This window comes from Carcharodon carcharias, chromosome 27 (genome assembly GCF_017639515.1).
Source record: "Carcharodon carcharias isolate sCarCar2 chromosome 27, sCarCar2.pri, whole genome shotgun sequence".
In the NCBI taxonomy this organism is placed as follows: domain Eukaryota; kingdom Metazoa; phylum Chordata; class Chondrichthyes; order Lamniformes; family Lamnidae; genus Carcharodon; species Carcharodon carcharias.
Genome location: NC_054493.1, coordinates 11150317 through 11169873, shown reverse-complemented (window position 1 = coordinate 11169873; position 19557 = coordinate 11150317). Strand labels below are relative to the sequence as shown.

The window sequence follows — 19557 nt, the reverse complement described above, 5'->3', positions numbered from 1 at the left end:
TTGGACCTGAGAGAACGGAGTGCAGTAAGTTCAGAGAAAGACAGGTTAGAATGGGTGAGAGGAGCAGAGAAATTGAGACGACTAATGTCATGCCGACAGTTCTCAATGAAAAGATCAAGAGAAGGTAAGAATCCAGAGGGAGGGGTCCAGGTGGAGGGAGAATATTGGAGGTGGGTAAAAGGATCCTGCCCGCCCACCCACCCCCCCTGTCAAACGTGATCTCAGGAGATCGGAAGGAAAAGCCTGCAAGACTAAAATAGGGCTCATTGTCATGGACACTCTTGGTCATGTATTTTTAGTTATGCTGTCACATATCAATACCACAGGAAATTATTTTTCATTCATCACTGTATGTGGGTGTCACTGGCAAGGTGAGCATTTATTGCTCTCCCTAACTGCCCTTGAGATCACTGACCTTGGTGATCCATCTTCTAGAACTACTGCAGTCCATGAGGATTTTAGTTTCTCTGAGCAGTTTTGATTCAACCAATTGGCTATTAGACTATTTCAAAGGGTCAAGCACATTGCTGTTTGTCTGGAGTCACCCGCAGACCCATGAGGTTGGGATGGCAAGTTTCTTGTCCTAAAGGATGTCCAATGGATGCCCAGATGGACAATCCTGTAGTTTTAAGATCACTGATACCAGCTTTTATTGTCGATGTTTATTCCAGATTTATTTAATTAACTGAATTTAAAATCTCTAACTGCTGTGCTGGGATTTGAACTCACATCTCCAGATTATTATTCCAGTCTCCAGATTACTAATCCAGTAATGTAACCACTATGTCTGGATATGTGATTAGAATGCCGAAATTCAGATTGCACAAACAGGTGCTGTGCTCAGAGCTACACCAAGGCACTTCTTCACTTGGAGCCAAAACAAATGTTTCAAAGACAATATCAAAGCCTCCATGATGGTCTGCTCTATGAATATAAATACTTGGGAAGCAGATGTCCAATCATGACCTAAAGTGGTGATTCATCCTCAAAAATGGCATCAAGACTTTCCAATCAACAAGAACAGTCGACAAGAGGTGACCAGAGAGGGCAGTTGCTCAAGCCAACAATCCACCACCAACTCACCTGGCTGACAACCCCCATGTCCTGACTGTAGGAAGAGCTTGCAAGGCTAAGATAGTGCTCATTAGTCACCTGTGAACCCACTGACATCTCACTGCCACCCAGTCATCCAAAGAAAGAATCATCCCCGACATAAGGGATAACCAATGGACTACCATGATGTTATCATACCCTTCTTTACCTGGAGATCAAATGCCTGATGTACAATTGTAGTAGCGGTTAGCAACCTGATGTGAACTCCATGTGGTATTTTAGTGCATAACTTGAACAATTTATTTTGAGTGTGTTTATGTTAAACAAGTTAATGCTTGATTTTCTAAAGTACTGGTTAGGCTTCAGTGGGAATGCTGTCTTCAGCTCTGGGCATCACACTTGAAACAGGATGTCAAAGCCTTAGAGAGGATGCTGAAGAAATATGCGAGAATTGTACCAAGGATAAGAGGCTTCAGTTACATGGAAAGACTGGAGAAACTGGGATTGTTTTCCTCAGAACAAAAGGGCTATGAGATGTGATGGAGGTGTTCAAAATGATGAACGGTTTTGACAGACTAAAGAAGGAGGAAGGTTCTCCAGAAGGTTCAGTAACCAGAGGACATAGGTTTAAGGTGATTACCAAAAGAACATTTTTTTAAGCAGTGAGTTGTTGTGATCTGGAATGCCCTGCCTGTAAGGGTGCTGGAAACAAATTCAATAGCAACATTCTTGGGAGAATTGGGTGAATAGTTGAAGGGAAGAAATATCCAAGTTTATGAGTAAAGAACAGGGGAATGGGACTAATTCAATAGCTACAATTCAATAGGTACAAATACGATGAACTAAACACCTTCATTTGGCAGCATCTGAAGATAATGGCAGATGATGCTACCTAGAATGTTCCATATGGTAGAATACAGCCTATAAACATCAACAGGGATGCAATGCTCAGATTTTTCTCCCTTTCTCTCATGATGCTGCCATGTGATGGTGGATTTCAATCTCAGTCACTATTTACCCTTCTGTCCCCTGCCAATTGGTAATTCTGAGTTTGTGATCCTATACTGTGAGCTATAATAACGGTATTTCATTCAAGAAACACGTTTGCAGCCAGGGGCTGAATTAAAGTGTGACTTACATCAGAAAATTCAAATATAGACTAATTAATCAAGTTAAAAATATAGAAACATGTAAGAATCATATAGTAAGAAGAATAGACAAGCAAATTCAGATTACAGGGAAGTGGAATGGATAGCAAAAGAAGGAATATGGAATTAAAATTATATTATAATTACAAACCAATACATCACTCATATAATATCAGCACTAAAATACACATGGATTTCATCATTTAAGTCCTTCATTGAGGACCTGAACCATGTAAGGAACAGGACAAGGTTAGTACCTCTCTGTCCTATATGCTACAGGATTGGATTTTGTCGAACCTCTGAGTGGCCCTGTGCTGCTGATGGTGACCAGTTCGGTATCCATTCTCATTCTTGTGGAAGATGTTGGATCATCTCCCTTGTTTGGAGTTTCAGCCATCTCCAGGAATTCCCAGGATAATCAATCACCACTGACTAATATTATGCAGCCAGATGGAGTTCGGGGGCTCAGAGGAACGTAAAAAATGAGTCCATGCATCTGAGTTCGGAAATACAGTTAAACATGATTCAATGTATAAACTGAACTATTTAAAATCAAAGGAAAGTAATTCTTTGCAACTAATATATTCATTTTCTCCGACATATTCACTTCTCCTGTGGATAATGTTCATTGTTTTACATTCTGCTTTTCTATGACTGTAACCCCGACTTTCCTCTCCATGCAAACAGATATGAATGGTGAGTCAGTCTGTCCATAATAAAAATAAAAATACCTGGAAAAACTCAGCAGGTCTGGCAGCATCTGCGGAGAGGAACACAGTTAACATTTCGACTCTGTATGACTCTTCAACAGAACTAAGTAAAAATAGAAAAGAGGTGAAATATAAGCTGGTTTAAAGGGGCGGGGGAGGACAGGTAGAGCTGGATAGAGGGCCAGAGATAGGTGGAGATAGCCAAAAGATGTCACAGACAAAAGGACAAAGAGGTGTTGAAGGTGGTGATATTATCTAAGGAATGTGCTAATTAAGGGTAGAAAGCAGGACAAGCAAGGTACAGATAGCCCTAGTGGGGGTGGGATGAAGGGAAGGGATCGAAATAGGCTAAAAGGTAGAGGTAAAACAATGGATGGAAATACATTAAAAAATAATGGAAATAGGTGGGAAAAGAAAAAACCTATATAAATTATTGGAAAAAAGCGGGGTAATCGGAAAGGGGGTGGGGATGGAGGAGAGAGTTCATGATCTAAAATTGTTGAACTCAATATTTCAGTCCGGAAGGCTGTAAAGTGCCTGGTCGGGAGATGAGTGACTGTCAGATTCTGATGCGATGTTTGATTTGAGGTTCCCGTCCACAAATCATCTCCTTCTTTCCGATCCCCCTTTTTTTCCAATAATTTATGTAGATTTTTCATGCTGCCAGACCTGCTGAGTTTTTCCAGGTATTTTTATTTTTGTTTTGGATCTCCAGCATCCGCAGTTTTTCGCTTTTAGTCTGTCCATAATGTTCCGCGCGCGTGAACATGTCCCATCCCCATCAGAAGAGCCATAACGCGCAGATGCGGAAAGGCCCCGCCCCCTATGCCCGCCTGCATGCACAGAGCATGCGCGATGTGGCAGCCTCAGGAAAAGCGTGTGCGGCTCTCAAGAGACCGAGTAAGAGCGGCCGTGCGGTGATCTCCCTGGTCGGGGGGGAGGGGCTGCCCATTAAAGCGATGCTGCAGCGCCTCCCCCATCCTCGCCGCCGCTTCCCGGTTTCTTCTCCCGTTTTCACCGAGGCCGATTCACAACAAAGGAGCCGCCCAGACTGCCCCTGGGGCGCATGCGTACTCTCATCGCCGGCGGGGTGGGAGAACGAGTTGGATAGAGCGGTTTCTGGGGCGCGGCGGATTGTGGGAATCAGCCACCATGAATCAGTGCCTGTCGGTGAGTGTTTTGTTGCAAACTCTGTTTCCTTCTCCACAGATACTGCCTTAACCAACACTTTTGTAAAAATTTCATATATCCAGCATGTGCATGTTTTGCTTTTGTTTAATTGTACACGTTGCTAACAAATCCGAGTATAGAAACACAGACGGACCAATTAAAAGCCGTGTTTCAAGTGGGAGAAAGTATTTCTGTCTACGCTTTATATTTTAAATACACAAACTTTTAAAATTAGTTATTGGGACATGGGCAACATGAGCATGACCAGCAACTCGCTAGGCCTCCTTCAGCAGCACCTTCCAAACCCACGACCACTACCACCTCGAAGGACAAGGGCAGCAGATGCATGGGAATATCGCCTCCTGCAAGTTCCCCTCCAAGCTACACACCATCCTGATTTAGAACTATATCCCCATTCCTTCACTGTTGCTGGATCAAAATCGTGGAACTCCCTAACAATACTGTGGGTGTACCTATACCACATGCACTTCAGCCTTTCCAGAAGGTGACTCACCTCTACCATCTCAAGGGTAGTTGGGGATGGGCATTAAATGCTGGCTTCACCAACGACACCCACATCTGTGAATGAATTCAAAAAAATATTGACAATCAGCAGTTTCCCCTTGAGAAGGTGATGCTTGATCAATCGCTGCAGCCTGTGTGGTGAAGATACTGCCACAGTGCTGAGTTAAGGAGTTACAGGATTTTCACCCAGCAACAATGAGGTAATGGCACTGTAAGTGTGAGTCAGCTTGGTTTGCGACTGGAAGGGGAATTTGCGGTAGATATTTGGGATGGTAAAGGTTTTCATTCACTCCATCCTTCTCCCACCTCGATCTTTCTCCTCCCATCGAGGCTGGATTCTTGTGTAGGTCCAGGCCAGATTCCCTTCACTGAAGGAACAGTTGAGTTTTTAATGACAATGGCAGCTTTCATGGTCACTTTTTCCTAGTGCCCTCCCCACAAGTTACCAGACTCATTCAGCTCAACTTCACAACCTGCTAATGTGTTTATCACTTCTCTTTCTCCCATTTGAATTAATTTTACAGGATATTAGGAGATGATTTGTGGATTGGAACCTCAAATCAATCATCGCATCAGAATCTGACAGTCACTCAATTCATTGGGACATGAACAAGATCAGCATTTGAACATGGAATCAGAAAGCACTGTTTATAATGGGAAGAAGCCATTCATGTGTTCTCTGTGTGGACGAGGCTTCGCACGATCATCTAACCTGTCAAACCACAAGTGTTATCCAACCGGGGAGAAACAGTGGAAATGTGGGGACTGTGGGAAGGGATTCAGTTACCCATCTGAGCTGCATATTCATCGCCGCAGTCACACTGGGGAGAGGCCATTCACCTGCTCTGTGTGTGGGAAGGGATTCACTAAATCATCCCGCCTTCTGAGACACCAGCGAGTTCACACAGGGGAGAGACTGTTCACCTGCTCCGTATGTGGAAAAGGCTTCACTAACTCATCCCACCTCCTGTCACACCATCGTATTCATAGTGAGGCGAGACCTTTTCAATGTTCTGACTGTGAAAAAAAGTATAAAAGGAAGAATGATCTATTGAACCATAAACGCACTCACACCGGGGAGAGGCCATTCACCTGCTCTGTGTGCAGGAAGGGATTCACCCGTTCTTTCGACCTTCTGACACACCAACTTGTTCATACTGATAACAGACCATTTAAATGCTCTGACTGTGAGAAGAGCTTTAAAAACCCAAAGGATCTGCTGATGCACCAACACACTCACACCAGGGAGAGACCGTTCATCTGCTCTTTCTGTGGGAAAGGTTTCACTTGGATGTCCAACCTACTGAATCACCAGCGGAGTCACACTGGGGAGAGGCCATTCATCTGCTCAGTGTGTGGGAAGGGATTCACTCAGTCATCCACCCTGCTGACCCACCAACAAGTCCACAGTGGCGAAAGGCCATTCACCTGCCATGTGTGTGGAAAGAGATTCAGTCGTTCATCCACACTGCTGAGGCACCAGCGAGTTCACATGTGACTGCAGGGGTTGGATTTCGATTCTGTTGTTATTGTTGCAGTTAATCACATCCAGGACTGAATCATGTTAATTCTGACAGTCAGAGTTTGTTGCTGCTGACATTAATAAGCCTGATAGATGGGCTGCACATTGATGTTCTGTGTAAATATTGACTCAATCAGCTTTGCTTCAGACACACGGTGTTTGAAGATTTGATTTCCCCAATGATAAGAGGAGACTGATTGATTTCTTGTTCCTGCCTGGGCCATTACTTGGGGCCTTTTCTAACTCAAGGTTATTTCTGTTCTCATCGAGTTCATCTTCTCCATATTAAGCTCCGAACTTTCATCAATCCCATAAATCTGTTGAAGACATTGGTGAAATCCACCTGATGTTGGTGTCAATTGCCTTTTGGAAGATTTCCCAGTTTTCTTTTCTGAAATTCCATCGTGTTTCTGCTGTTGATGTGATGACAGGATTTTCATTGCCAATGATGGGATGATGGGAAAACCTGTGCTGTCTGTTAGGAATTTGTCAGGAATGTTCTGGAGGTGATGATTAGGTTTCCTTTGCTTTAGTTGGAGAAGAAGCATAGATCCAAGTTATATTCTCTCTGCCACCTTGATTAATGGAATGTACCTCGAACCTTGGCAACAAAAAGGAGGAAGTTATTCTCTCGTGAAGCTCACTGTACAATTGCTTCTCCATTATAGTTGACATCTACATAGTCCCACATTATGTGGTAGATATTGAAGACTCTGAGATGGATGGATGGACGTTGATGAGGAGGAAGCAGTGGGTCAGGTTACTGTACAATTGTTGGCTTATAGTCATCTGTAGATTGTTAACTCTCCCACACTTGTTACCATAGTGAAAAGTCCAGACACACTGGTCTGCTTCAGTTTGGTGCAGCCCTCGATACTTTATTTGATGTAACACACCTGACCAGGGGGTGAAATGTTATTGGGGGTAGGTGGAACCATGATTTTATTGAATGGTGGAGCAGGCTCACGTGGCCGAGTATGTTCGTGCCTATGACCATATTGGGATGGTCATTGCAAGCGATTAGGTCAAAACCTGTAATGCGTCCTCTTGTGTTGAACTGGTGAACATGTTCGATATGTGTTTCCTGAGTAACCAGCGCATCAATGCTGTGTTTCCTGAGTAACCTTTGGAGAGACTGGCATTTTGAGTGAGAGATGCTTTGGATGTTAAGTTGACATATTGGGATGGCTGGTCTAATGTGTGGTTTTCTTTGGTCCTGAAGAGGACAGTTTCATTTGATTTGCTGCTCTCATCCGGAGGTTGATTCAATGACAAGTTCAGAGTCCTTTGCGATGATGTTAGTTGTGATCTAAGATCATGTAACAGGATGGGCCCTGAGAAGGCTGTGATCATCCATCCCTGAAGAGCCTCAGACCCAGTCATGGTGGATGCTGCCACCTTCTCAATAGCTGGAAGATTAAAACATCTCCATCATGAGAGATTGATAGATTTCTGATTAACAATAACGTAAAGGGTTATGGGGATAGTGTGGGGTAAAAGGCATTGAAGTGTTCGATCAGCCATGATCGTGTTGAATGGCGGAGCAGGCTCGATGGGCTGAGTGGCCTTCTCCTGTTCCTATCATGGGACTGTGGAGCTCCTAAACAGACCCTGCAGCACATGGTCAAACATTGTCCTCAGGAAATTCACAGGCAGCTTATCAGATATCCACACTGTTACACCAGAAGCTTTGGCCTGGGTGTCTGACTCAGATATTGATATTTAAGGTGGTTTTTGCTTCTACTCCCTGACAGCAGAAGAAAAGAAACCCCAAGCTTGTTCCGTTTGATTGTGCTGCTTGTGGGTTACAGGCTGAACTGTAATGTTTCACTTTATACACACCCAGATTTCATTTGCACAACCCTGTATAGAACAATCTTGTATGAGATTTGAAATCTGTTATTTTCTGTGTTATTTTACCCTTTTGGAATCTGATTTAGTAAAACTCCTCCACGTGTACTGTGTGTGAGAACCTTTGAAATGTTCTGATCTTTGTAATTTTCATTGCTGATTTTGATGGTCTCTTTGATTTAATCTCTTGTTACGAACATACCTTGTACTATTACCTTAATTGAGAGAATTGTTTGAAATTCTTCTTGTGTCAGCCCTTTAGCCCCTCCATAGCTACCTGTCAATGATCCTTGGTTAAGGTTGTGCTGGTCTTAGTGATTGGGGCTGGGGTTAGGGATTGGGCTAGGGTTCGGATGTCGTTAGTAGTTATTGGTTAGAATTGGGGTCAGTGTTTGCAGCAGTGGTTATTGGTTAGGGCAGTGTCAGTATTTGGGATTAGTTGTTATTGGTTCAGATTGGAGTCAGTGTTCAGGGTTATTGATTGGGTTTGGGATCAGTGTTTGCAGATAGTGGTTATCGATTGGGGTTGGGGTCAGTATTTGTGCATTCATGGTTATCGATTGGGGTTGGGGTCAGTATTTGTGCGTTCGCGGTTATCGATTGGGATTGGGGTCAGTGGTTGGGATTGGGATTAATGGTTTGGGCTGGTCAATATGATGTTAGGTTTGGGAGTTAGTGATGAGAGTTAGAAACCACAATTGATAACACCAGTATTACTTGACACGTCCTTTTCCATTTCTTGAATTTGAACCTCGTACAGACGAATCACAAAACAGCTTCATTAGTTGTTCATTTGAGGACCCTTGCTTCTGGCTCGAGCCCGATTTCCTCCCTCCTTTCACATCTTGACATTTCGCACAGAAACAAACATCAGGGACATTAGATTGCAGGACAAGAGCAGGTGGATCCAGATGTTGAGCTGCTAACAGCCAAACATCATCCTGCCTGAAAAGAGATTCTGACAATAACCAAACAGCAGCCCCACTGGTCACCATCTGATTCCATCATCATCGCTTCATCTATTTCTCACCTTTCACCCTCACTAGAGCTGGTTTCGCCACCAGGACCATTCCCCAGACTGAGACTCTCTGATTCCCATTTTATACTCTGTGTTCATGGTCCCTGGATTTGGTGTCTCAGTGTAAGCACTCTCTGGATTTGGTGTCTCGGTGTAAGTGTTCCCTGGATTTGGTGTCTCACTGCAAGTGGCCCCAACTCTGCTTTCAACCTGATTCTCCAGCCTCTCTCTCACCTTCCATTGACTTCAATGTAACAGAAACTGACAAATTGATCCTATCGGCATTTGAAAGATATTTACAAATGATTCAAGGGTTTCATATATTTGGGATCTTTCTCTGTTCCATCCACTCGAGGTGTTGGATACAGACTTTCCCCTGGGAATATTGATCTGCAGTATTGGGCCCTGATGTGTTTAATTGCTCATCTTGTTGACTCTAAATGTTGAAATTTGTGGTTTCAGACACCAGATAATTAAGCTACAACAGATTGCTTTTTACTGACTTTATTAACATTCCGGGAATAATAGAGTATAGTTACTTTTTCTTTATAACAGGGATAATACAGAATTCTCTTCTTCTCAGCTGTGATCTAACAAACTGTGGCTACACGGGAGATATTTAAATTTAACGTGTTCACAACATTCGTGATCTGACTCTGCTCAACATATAACCACAAGGATATCTGTGCATTGTTCTGAGTGTGAGCACAGAGCTGTGTCTCTATCACACACAAATACCGTTTCCTTGGTTCACATCTCCATACAAAGACCAGCTCTTCTACACATACCCTTTCTACACAATTGCAGCAGACATGAGCAAGGATGTGAGACTCATTAATATACACCCTCATTTCATAACAGGAACAAAATGTTCAGTCATTTTCCTTTACAGGCAGAATACAGAACCACACTGATAGTTTAACAGAGTCTCATGAGCCTGCAGATTCCTGTTAAAACAGGGCAGTACAGGAGCACACGAGCAGTTTAACAGAGTCTCATCAGCCTGCAAGCTCCTGCTAAATACATACACAAGGGAATGGTGGTAGAGTGTTAATTCTACTGGACTAATAATCCAGAGACCTGGATGATTGTCTGGAGACATGAGTTTGAATCCCACCAACAGTATCTGGGGAATTTTAAATTGAATTAATTCATAAACCTGGAATAAATCTAAAAAGGCTGGTCATGATGATCATAAAACTATCAGATTTTTATAAAGCCTCATGTGGTTCTGAATGCCCTTTAGGGAAGGAAATCGGCCGTCCTTACCTGGCCTGGCCAACATGTGACTCCAGGACCACAGCAATGAAGCGGACTCTTAAATGGCCGAGCCATTCAGTTGTATTAAAGTTCTACAGAAATTAATCAAACCAGACAGACCACCCTCAATGATCCTGCAAAGTCCTCCCTATAACAGCTGGACTTTGTGTCAATTTCTGTCAGATCTAGGGTTTGCTTTAACTTAATTGTAAAACTTAAGTTAATTACAATTATTAGACTTGAATTGGGGGAGCTGATATAAAAGGACTTTCAGTTCCGACTCACTACAGGATCATGCTGCTTACGAGTGTGCTGTCACGAGCTTCACAGAATTTACTAAGTTAATCACAATACGTACAAAATGCTAAACTTACCAAAGGCAGTGGAAACAGTCAGTTCACTTTGGAACACTCGCTCGTGACTTTTGGCCAACTGTCAGAACACTTGTTCTGTTGACTGTAATCTATCTTCTTCCTGCTCATCTTCCTGGAGCTGCCGCTATGCTCCTGAAAGCTAGTGCTTATTAACCCTTTCTAGACACAGCCCCTGTGCACGATCAGTAGTGTTCCTGAACTCTGGTTCAGACGATGCATGATCAGTCCGATTGGTTTAGGTGGTGCGTGATTAGTTTCTGATGGGTCATCTACTGATGCCATTTCCTTTAATCTCCTAACTCTCCACACTCTAATGTGTCAATAACTTGTGGGACTGTGCCCCTCATTATAGATTTTCCTATCATTTTATGAAATTTTCTAGCTTTCTACTGAGATAATCGGATGCCTTAAGATGTTTTCTTTGTCCGCTTATTTGAGATAAGAAAGCATGTGGAGTCAAGTCCCAATGGTTAACACTTTGAGGGAGGCGGTGGCATAGTAGTATTGTCACTGGACTAGTATTCCAGAGACCCAGGGTAATGCTTTAGGGACCCAGGTTCAAATCTCACCGTGGCAGATGGTGAAATTTGAATTAAAAGTCTGATGACGACTGCAAATCCATTGTCGTAAAAAACCCATCTGGTTCACTAATGTCCTTAAGGGAAGGAAATCTCCCATCCTTACCTGGTCTGGCCTATATGTGGCTCCAGACCCACAGCAATGTGGTTAGCTTTTAATGCCCTCTGAACAAGGGCAATTAGGGATGGGCAATAAATGCTGGCCTATCAGCAACCATGAATGAATAAAAAAAACTTAGGCTCATTGTCCCAAATGCCTAATCGATGTATAGAAATCCTGTAGAGTTCTCATTAGGGCAAGCGCCTATCGATATGTTTTGATTAAAGAAACTGCTTGCTGGTGTATGTTTTCGTAGTGGCTGCCAGGGATTGGAACACAGTTAATTAAAAAGGTAAAAAGTGGCACACAGCCTTAAACTGATACCGAAAATACAAAGTTACTTCACACCTAAAATCGACAGGTAGTGTGCATAAAATCAGTGCATAAAGGTGATCAGTGTGTCAAAGTTGAGATAGCAAGATACACATAAAAGTGCATACAATTGATACATTTAATTGATACATGTTCATAAGTAATATGAGTCAAAAGAACTACAGAGCTGCAAAAACTGTTTGGAGCACTTAATTCTTTAAGTTTACAGAACCAGGTTATATATTGTTCAGGAAAGTGACTGCTTCTTTGACGACACGACAAGTTAAAAGGATAAACTGATTTAAGACATAAGGCTGAAGGTTTGAAACCCCACAGCTGTTTTCTTCACACAATAGATCCTTCTAACTCAAGACTAACTGCAAAGTGTCAATGGCTGGGGAGTTAACGGTTCCAGACCTTAGCTCATCCAACCAAGGCGGGGTTTGCAGCATTTACTCTGTAATTAAACTATAAAAGTATAGCTTTGTACCAGCCTAGGGCCATGTGCTGTATTTCACTTGTCAAGTAAGGATGCAGCTACAGACAAAAAGCCAGTCACATGCTACTAGTGTTCTACATTTATTACAATTAAACAGAATATCATTTTAGGTTATTTGATGAATATACTTCAATTCCTTGATCATTACACATAACCAAAATAGAAACTAATTATTAAACATGACCTTGCCTACAGTCTCAAAGACTAGTCAAGCAACAGCCTGACACAGTCACACTCAGAGACAGGCCCTAGCAGAGATGGTAGCACAGAGGTATACAGGGTGAGAGAGTGGCCCTGGGAGTCCTCCACATTGACTCCAGTCCCCATGAAGTCTCATGGCATCAGGTCAAACATGGGCATGGAAATCTCATGCTGATTACTGCCTTCCCTCAGCTGATAAATCAGTGCTCCTCCATGTTGAATACCACTTGGAAGAAGCACCGAGGGTGGCAAGGGCATTGAATGTACAGTGGGTGGGGGAATGTCCATCACCAAGACTGGCTCGCTTGCACCAACATCGACTGAGCTGTCTAAGTCCTAAAGGACATAGCTGCTAGACTGGGTCTGCGGTCACTGGTGAGGGAACCAAGAGGGAAAAACCTACTTGATGTCATCCTCATCAGTCTACCTGTTGCAGTTCCTTCTGTCCATGACAGTATTGGGAGGAGTGACCACTGCACAGTGCTCATCCACTTTCGGGTTGACAGACTGTAACTGGTGGAGTGTCACAGGGATCGGTGCTGGGGCCTCAACTATTACCATCTGACTAGGATAAAGGAATCAATTGTGTTATATTCAAATTTGCTGATGATACAAAGAGGTAGTAAAGCAAGTTGTGAGGAGGATATAAACAAATAGGTTAATTGAGTGGGTAAAAATTGTGGCAGGTATAATGTGGTAAAATGTGAGGTTGTATACTTTGGTAAGAACAATAGTAAAACCATATAATTTAAATGGGGAGAGACTGCAGAATGCTGCGGTATGGAGGGATCTGGGTGTCCTGGTACATGAATGACAGAAAGGTAGCATTCAGGAACAGCAAGTAATTAGGGAAGCATTTTTGAAAGGGGGCTGAAGTATAAAAGTAAGGAAGTCTTGCAATGATTGTACAGATCATTGGAGAGAGCACAGCGAGGGAACTGGGCACAATTTTCATCCCCTTACTGAATGAGAGATGTACTTGCATTGGAAGCAGTTCAGAGAAGGTTCACTATACTGATTCCTGGAATGAAGGGATTGTCCTATGAGGAAAGGTTGAGCAGGTTGGGCCTATACTTGTTGGAGTTTAGAAAAATGAGAGGTGATCTTATTGAAACAAGATCCTGAGGGGGTTTGACAGGAAAATGTTGGGAGGATGTTTTCTTTCATGGGTGAATCTAGAACTAGGAGGCACAGTTTAAAGATAAAGGGTTTCCCATTTAGGACAGACACAAGAAAGAATTTCTTTGCTGAGGGTCATTAGTCTTTTGAATTCTCCTCCCCAGACAGCAATGAAGGCTAGATCAATGAATATATTCAAGGCTGAGTTGGACATGTTTTTGATTGACAAGAGAGTCAAGAGTTATGGGGGCAGACAGGAAAGTGGGAGTTAATGCAACAGTCGGATCAGCCATGATCGGAGCAGACTCGAACAGCCAAATGACCTACTCCTGCTTCTAATTCTTGCGATCTTATAAGACAGAGTCCCGTCTTCACACTTGAGGATGCCGTCCATCATGTTGTGAGGCACTATCACCATGCTAAATGGGATAGATTCAGAATAGGTTGACATATAAACTGGGCATCCATGAGGTGCTATGGGTCATCAGCAGCAGCCACAATCCGTAACCACATGGTCCACATATCCCTCACTCTACTATTACCATCAAGCCAAGGGACCAACCCTGGTTCAACACGGAGTGTAGGAGCAGCACCAGGCATTCCTGAAACTCAGATTCCAATCTGGTGACCCTACACGATGGAACAATGTGCATTCTAAACAGTGGAAGCAGCATGTTCGAGGCAGGGTTAAGCGATCCCACAAACAACAGATCAGATCACAGATCAACCTGCCACATCCAGTCAAGAAAGGTGCTGGACAAGTAAACAACTAACAGGAAAAGTAGGCCCCACAATCGTCACCATCCTCAATGATGGTGGAGCCCAGCACATCAGTATAAAAGACTGGGTTTTGTGTTTAATGATCCCGGGAGTGTTACCAATACCTTTTCTGGACACCAAGGCTAGGAGGGACAGTTTGGAAGGTATGGGACTTGTCCGTGAGAGTAATTAAAGGCATGAGAACTGAAATAATCTAGAGTTAGAAAGGAGAAAAGGCTCCAAAAATGGAGCAGTTAGCAACTGGACATCAATTAATCTCATGTTGGAGAAATGAAGGTCTCGTAAGTGTGCCTGTTACAATATTAGTTCACTTGACATTTATCCAGAATATTAAATTCCAGCTCAGTTATACGGGTTACTTACATCAGCTGAAACAAAACCCAGCTGTCAGGATGAACACGGTTCATTCCTGGATCTGATTAACAGCAGCAATAACAGCAGTATCCAGTCCCTGCAGACTACTGTGAACTCGCTGGTCAGCAGGTGGGATGAGCGAGTGTATCCCTTCCCACAGTCAGAGCAGATGAACGGTCTCTCCCCAGTGTGAACTCGCTGGTGTCTCAGCAGAACACTTGTGGTTTTAAAGCTCTTCTCACATTCAGAACATTTGAAAGGTTTCTTATCAGAGTGAACAAGTTGGTGTGATCTGAGGCTGGTTAAATAAATGAATCCTTTTCCACACAGGGAGCAGGTGAACGATTTCTCCCCAGTGTGAACTCGCTGGTGTTTCTGCAGGCTGGATGACAGAGTGAATCCCTTCCCACACACTGTGCATCTGAATGGCCTCTCCTCATTGTGAACCCGCTGGTGGATCAGCAGATCACTTGTGGTTTTATAACTCTTTTCACAGTCAGAACATTTGAAAGGTCTTTTATCTGTGTGAACTAGTTGGTGTGTAGCGAGGTGGGATGACCGAGTGAATCCCTTCCCACACAAAGAGCAGATGAATGGCCTCTCCCCAGTGTGAGTGCGTTTGTGTTCAATGAGGTTCTGTGATCTTTTAAACACCTTCCCGCAGTGAGAGCAACTGAACTGTTTCTCGGTGTGAACAACCTGCTCCCTGACCAGGTCCTTGGAGCTTTGAAAGCTGTTCTCACTGTCCGAGGGGTTACACAGCCTCTCATCAATGTGAACTTGCTGGTGGGTCTGCAGGTGGGATGACTGAATGAATCCCTTCCCACATACAGAGCAGGTGAATGGCCTCTCCCCACTGTGACTGCGTTGATGCATTTCCAGCAGGGATGGGTAATTGAATCCCTTCCCACAGTCCCCACATTTCCACGGTTTCTCCATAGTATGGGTGTCTTTGTGTCTCTCCAGGTTGGTCGATCAGTTGAAGCCTCGTCCACACACAGAGCATATGTACAGATCTCTCCACTGTGAACAGTGTAATGTTTTTTCAGGCTGTGTAACTGGTTAAAGCTCTTTCCCACAGTCAGTTCACTGGAACACACTCACTCGGGTGTGTGGGTGTCTCGGTGCTTTTCCAGTCACACCGATGGTTGAATTCTTCTTCCACAGACAGAACAGACAAACATTTCTCCTTCCACCTTTTAAATATTCAAAGGCCATTGATATTCAGGTCCCGATGAATCGAGTGGCTCTGTCAGATCTTGATCTGATGTTTGGTTTGAGTTTCCCATCAGCAAGTCCTCTCCTTCTAATCCCCTGTAAATGGAGTTGACAGAGTCAGTATCACTATCAGTGCAGGATAGAAATTCAGAACAGAGTATTCTTGTTAGACTTATTTCTATGGAACATTCTTTCCACTTGTTTCCTCAAACATGTGATCCAATCAAAGTAAAAGAAACTAAAATTAGCAACAAAGTTCCATCAAAAGCAAAGGGAACCTTCCCAACTAAACCAGAATATTGTTCCAGTGTCAATGAGACACTTTGTATCCTGAGGTACCACCGGTTGTGGAAGGTATGAAGTGTTTCGGTGGAAACCGCATGTTTCTTGTCCAAGGCCACTCGGGCATAGACAAAACCATGGAAGAGAGGCCAGCAGCCAAATATCCCACCCACCCTTGATCTCCAAAATGCTGTTTTAACCGAGAGCAGCTCCAGTAAAAGATCCTCTGTCTTAACTACCTCCTACTGGGCAGCAAGATCAGGAGTCTGGGGCTGAAGCGTAAACTAACATGGAAGAGCAGCCCCCTCAGGTCTCCATACAGGGCTGCTACCTCTCATACTGAATATATACATGGTTTCCTCTGAACTACAAACAACATCTGCAGGCTGGGAATAGGTGTAGCTGTTTAAAAACTTGGGGACAGATGTTATCATTTCCCGGTGGGGAACAGAGATTCTGAAGCCCCGCCCCCTCTACCACGTCCCCAGTCGCCAACGCATGCGCTCTCCTCCTCGCTGAACCAAGATGGCGGCGGTTCACCTGGGCCAGTTCTCGAGAAAAGGACTCGAAGCTGCAAACCCGGGACCTGCAAGTTCTTCTTCGAGGTGTGAGGCCTTCAGCAGGTGTTTAGAAACCGTCCCCGTCGACCCGCCGGCTCTATCGGCCCCTCCGCGTTTCAATTTCCTTACTGGTTGCAGATGAGACAAAAGAGCGTCCCTCCCCACCGCCATCACTCTCACTGCGCATGCTCTAAACAGTGATCGGACCTGCGCCTGCGCACCACTCCTGTGGTTTGAATGGGGGGACATTCACCGCTGCGGGGAATGCTGGGTAATGACCCCGCCATTGCATGTCCTAATTAGTGTTTTTTCAACTGATGGGCAGATTGAGGCAGAAGGCAATAAATAAAATTGGGAACAAAATTATGCATCAACTCAAGTGCATGGACACTCCATTAACCACGAGAAAGAAGGGGAGTGGGAACTGGTGGGGCATTGTCCATCTAAGCATTGGAAATAGAAACATGAGGGGGAAATCAATTTATATATTTTTTACAAACATCGACATGCAAAGGGAGAGATGCATGACCTTGAAACCCTCATCCACGTGGCACAGAATGTCTGAAACTCATAATCAGAGCCTCAGGAAATCAAAATACTGACATTTAAACTACTCTGTTGCTTTCCAGAGAGCCAGGGAACTGGGGTTCGAATCCCACCACAGCAGATGATGAAATTTAAATTTAATAAAAATCTGGAATTAAAAGTCTGATGATGACCATGAAACCATTGCTGATTGTCATAAAAACCTAGCTGGTTCACTAATCCCCTTCAGGGAAGGAAAGCTGCCATCCTTACCTGGTCTGGCCTATAGGTGAATCCAGATCCACAGCAATGTGGTTGACTTTTAAATGGCCCTCTAAACAAGGGCAATTAGGGATGGGCAATAATTGCTGGCATAGCCAGCGACGCTCACATCCCCAAAAAAAGAATTTTTTAATGATACCTTGTCTACCAGGGGTTCCAACTGACTCACTTGACTGGGCAACTCAGGTTCCAGGCCTCAATCGCTCCAATTGGTGAACTTGCTGCTTCCTTGCTCCTTGGGCCTCTGAGCTCCTCTTGCTGTTGTTTCCCAGGACAGTCAATGCCCGCTCTCCAACATGACCCTATCAGATGGAGTTCAGGAGCTCAGAGGAAGAAAATAAAATGAGGCGGTGAATCTGAGTTGGGAAAAACAATGAGAGAAACAGGATTCAATGGAGAAACTGAGCGGGGGGGGCGAGCGCAGCCTCAGGAACAGCGAGTGCAGCTCTCAGAGGCTGAATGAGAGTGGCCGGCCCCGGCAGCCGTGCAGTAATCTCCCTGGGCTGGGAGGCAGGGCTCTGAGAGTCGCGGCTGCCCATTAAAGTGATGCTGCAGTGCCTCCCCCATCCTCGTCGCCACTTCCCGGTTTGTGCTCCCATTTCCACCAAGTCTGACTCACAACAAAGGAGCCGCCCAGAATGCCCCGCGGCTGGTCCTGGGGAGCATGCGCACTCTTATCGCCTGGGGAAAGGAGTGAGACGGATAGAGCGGTTTCTGGGGCGTGGGGGATTGTGGGAACTGTCGGTAATTGTTTCATTCGACGCTGAGGAAAGGTCAACGACCTGAAATGTTAACTCTGTTTCTCTCTTTCCACAGATACTGCTTGACCTGTTGTGTTTCCCTGCATTTTCTCTTTTTGCATTTCAGATTGCTAGGATCCGCTGTATTTTGTTTTTGTTTTATTGCAGGCTGAATCCAGAAACACAGGCAGACCAGGTTTGAATCAGGATGGTGTTGGAGGCAGAAGCACATTGAACTGAAGTGGAGATGGAGGTGAGGCTGCTGGGTTTAACCCATAGGACTAGAACTTAGCTGCAGGAGTAGGACATTCGGCCCTTCAAGCCTGCTCCACCATTCAATAAGATCTTGGCTAATCTGGTTGTGGTCTCAACTTGAATTTCCTGTCTGCCCCTGCAACACTTGACTCCCTTGTCTATCAACAATCTGTCTAACTCTGCCTTGAACAATGACCCAGCCTCCATTGTGCTCTCGGGAAGTGAATTCCACAGGCTAACGAACCTCCTCATCTAAGTCTTAAATTTCTCCTCATCTCTTATTCTTAAACTGCGTCTCCAGATTCTAGTCTCCCCTACTGCTCCGAAACCCAGAGGACTTGTTGAGCTCAACGATTTCCAATGTGGGAAGCTAAAGGGAGGTAGATTCTAGGAGAAATTAGTTTGCGGTTCCTACACTGCAACAGAAAACAGTATTGTTTTAATAAGTTTATCTGTAGAGTCTTTTAATCCATTTTGCAAGTACAGAAAATTTTTACTTCATTCATGGAATTTTGGCATCACCAGCGAGACCAGCACATATTGTCAATTCCCAGTTTCCCATTAAGGTGACGGTGGGCTTTCTTGTTGAACGACTGCAGTCAGTGTGGTGAAGGTCCTGTCACAATTCTTCTTAGTAAGGAGTTACCAGATTTTCACCCAGTGATGATGAAGGAACAGGGATATATGTCTGACTCAGAATGGTGTGTGACTTGAAAAAGATGATGGTATCTGTATGCACCTGCTGCCCTTGTCTTTGTAGATGGTGGAGGTGACAGGTTCTGTCAAACTTCTGGTAGAGGTGCAGATGTAGAAATCTCCATTGCTGCCACCTCCCAATTCTCTCTCTGTTCTGTAGATCCAAACCTGATGGCAGGTTCTCTTCCCTGAAGGACAACAATATACAATTGGGTCTTTACGATACTCCGGCAGCTTTCTTGGTCTCTTTTCTAATGCTGGCCCCATGAATTCTGCTCAATTTCACAACCTGTCTTTTGTTTTTGTGTTCTCTCTCACACTGTCTTTTTCTTTTTTTCTATTTGTTTTACCAGATATTAAAAGGAGAGAATGTACCGATGGGAAACCCAAACCTAATATCACATCTGGATCTGACAGAGCTGCTC

General features: G+C 44.1%; 1 protein-coding gene across 3 annotated transcripts; it reads right to left on the bottom strand.

The window, feature by feature from the left end:
- Nucleotides 1–11742: 11742 nt before the first annotated feature.
- LOC121270618 (zinc finger protein 239-like) lies at nucleotides 11743–16823 on the bottom strand. Of its 3 annotated transcripts, none has more exons than XM_041176004.1 (2): nucleotides 16764–16823; nucleotides 11743–15888 (listed from the first exon to the last, which is right to left on the bottom strand). In XM_041176004.1, the coding sequence occupies exon 2, from the start codon at nucleotides 15511–15513 to the stop codon at nucleotides 14608–14610; it is 906 nt and encodes a 301-aa protein (XP_041031938.1). In that variant the 5' UTR covers nucleotides 15514–15888; nucleotides 16764–16823; the 3' UTR covers nucleotides 11743–14607. The 3 variants fall into 3 exon arrangements, with proteins under 3 accessions (XP_041031938.1, XP_041031937.1, XP_041031939.1); XM_041176003.1 differs by having other exon boundaries at nucleotides 16615–16812; XM_041176005.1 differs by having other exon boundaries at nucleotides 16654–16812.
- Nucleotides 16824–19557: the final 2734 nt, after the last annotated feature.

What these genes read in the sequence shown, in the direction of transcription:
- LOC121270618 (XM_041176004.1), bottom strand. Translation starts at nt 15,513, where the DNA reads ATGGAGAAACCGTGGAAATGTGGGGACTGTGGGAAGGGATTCAATTAC.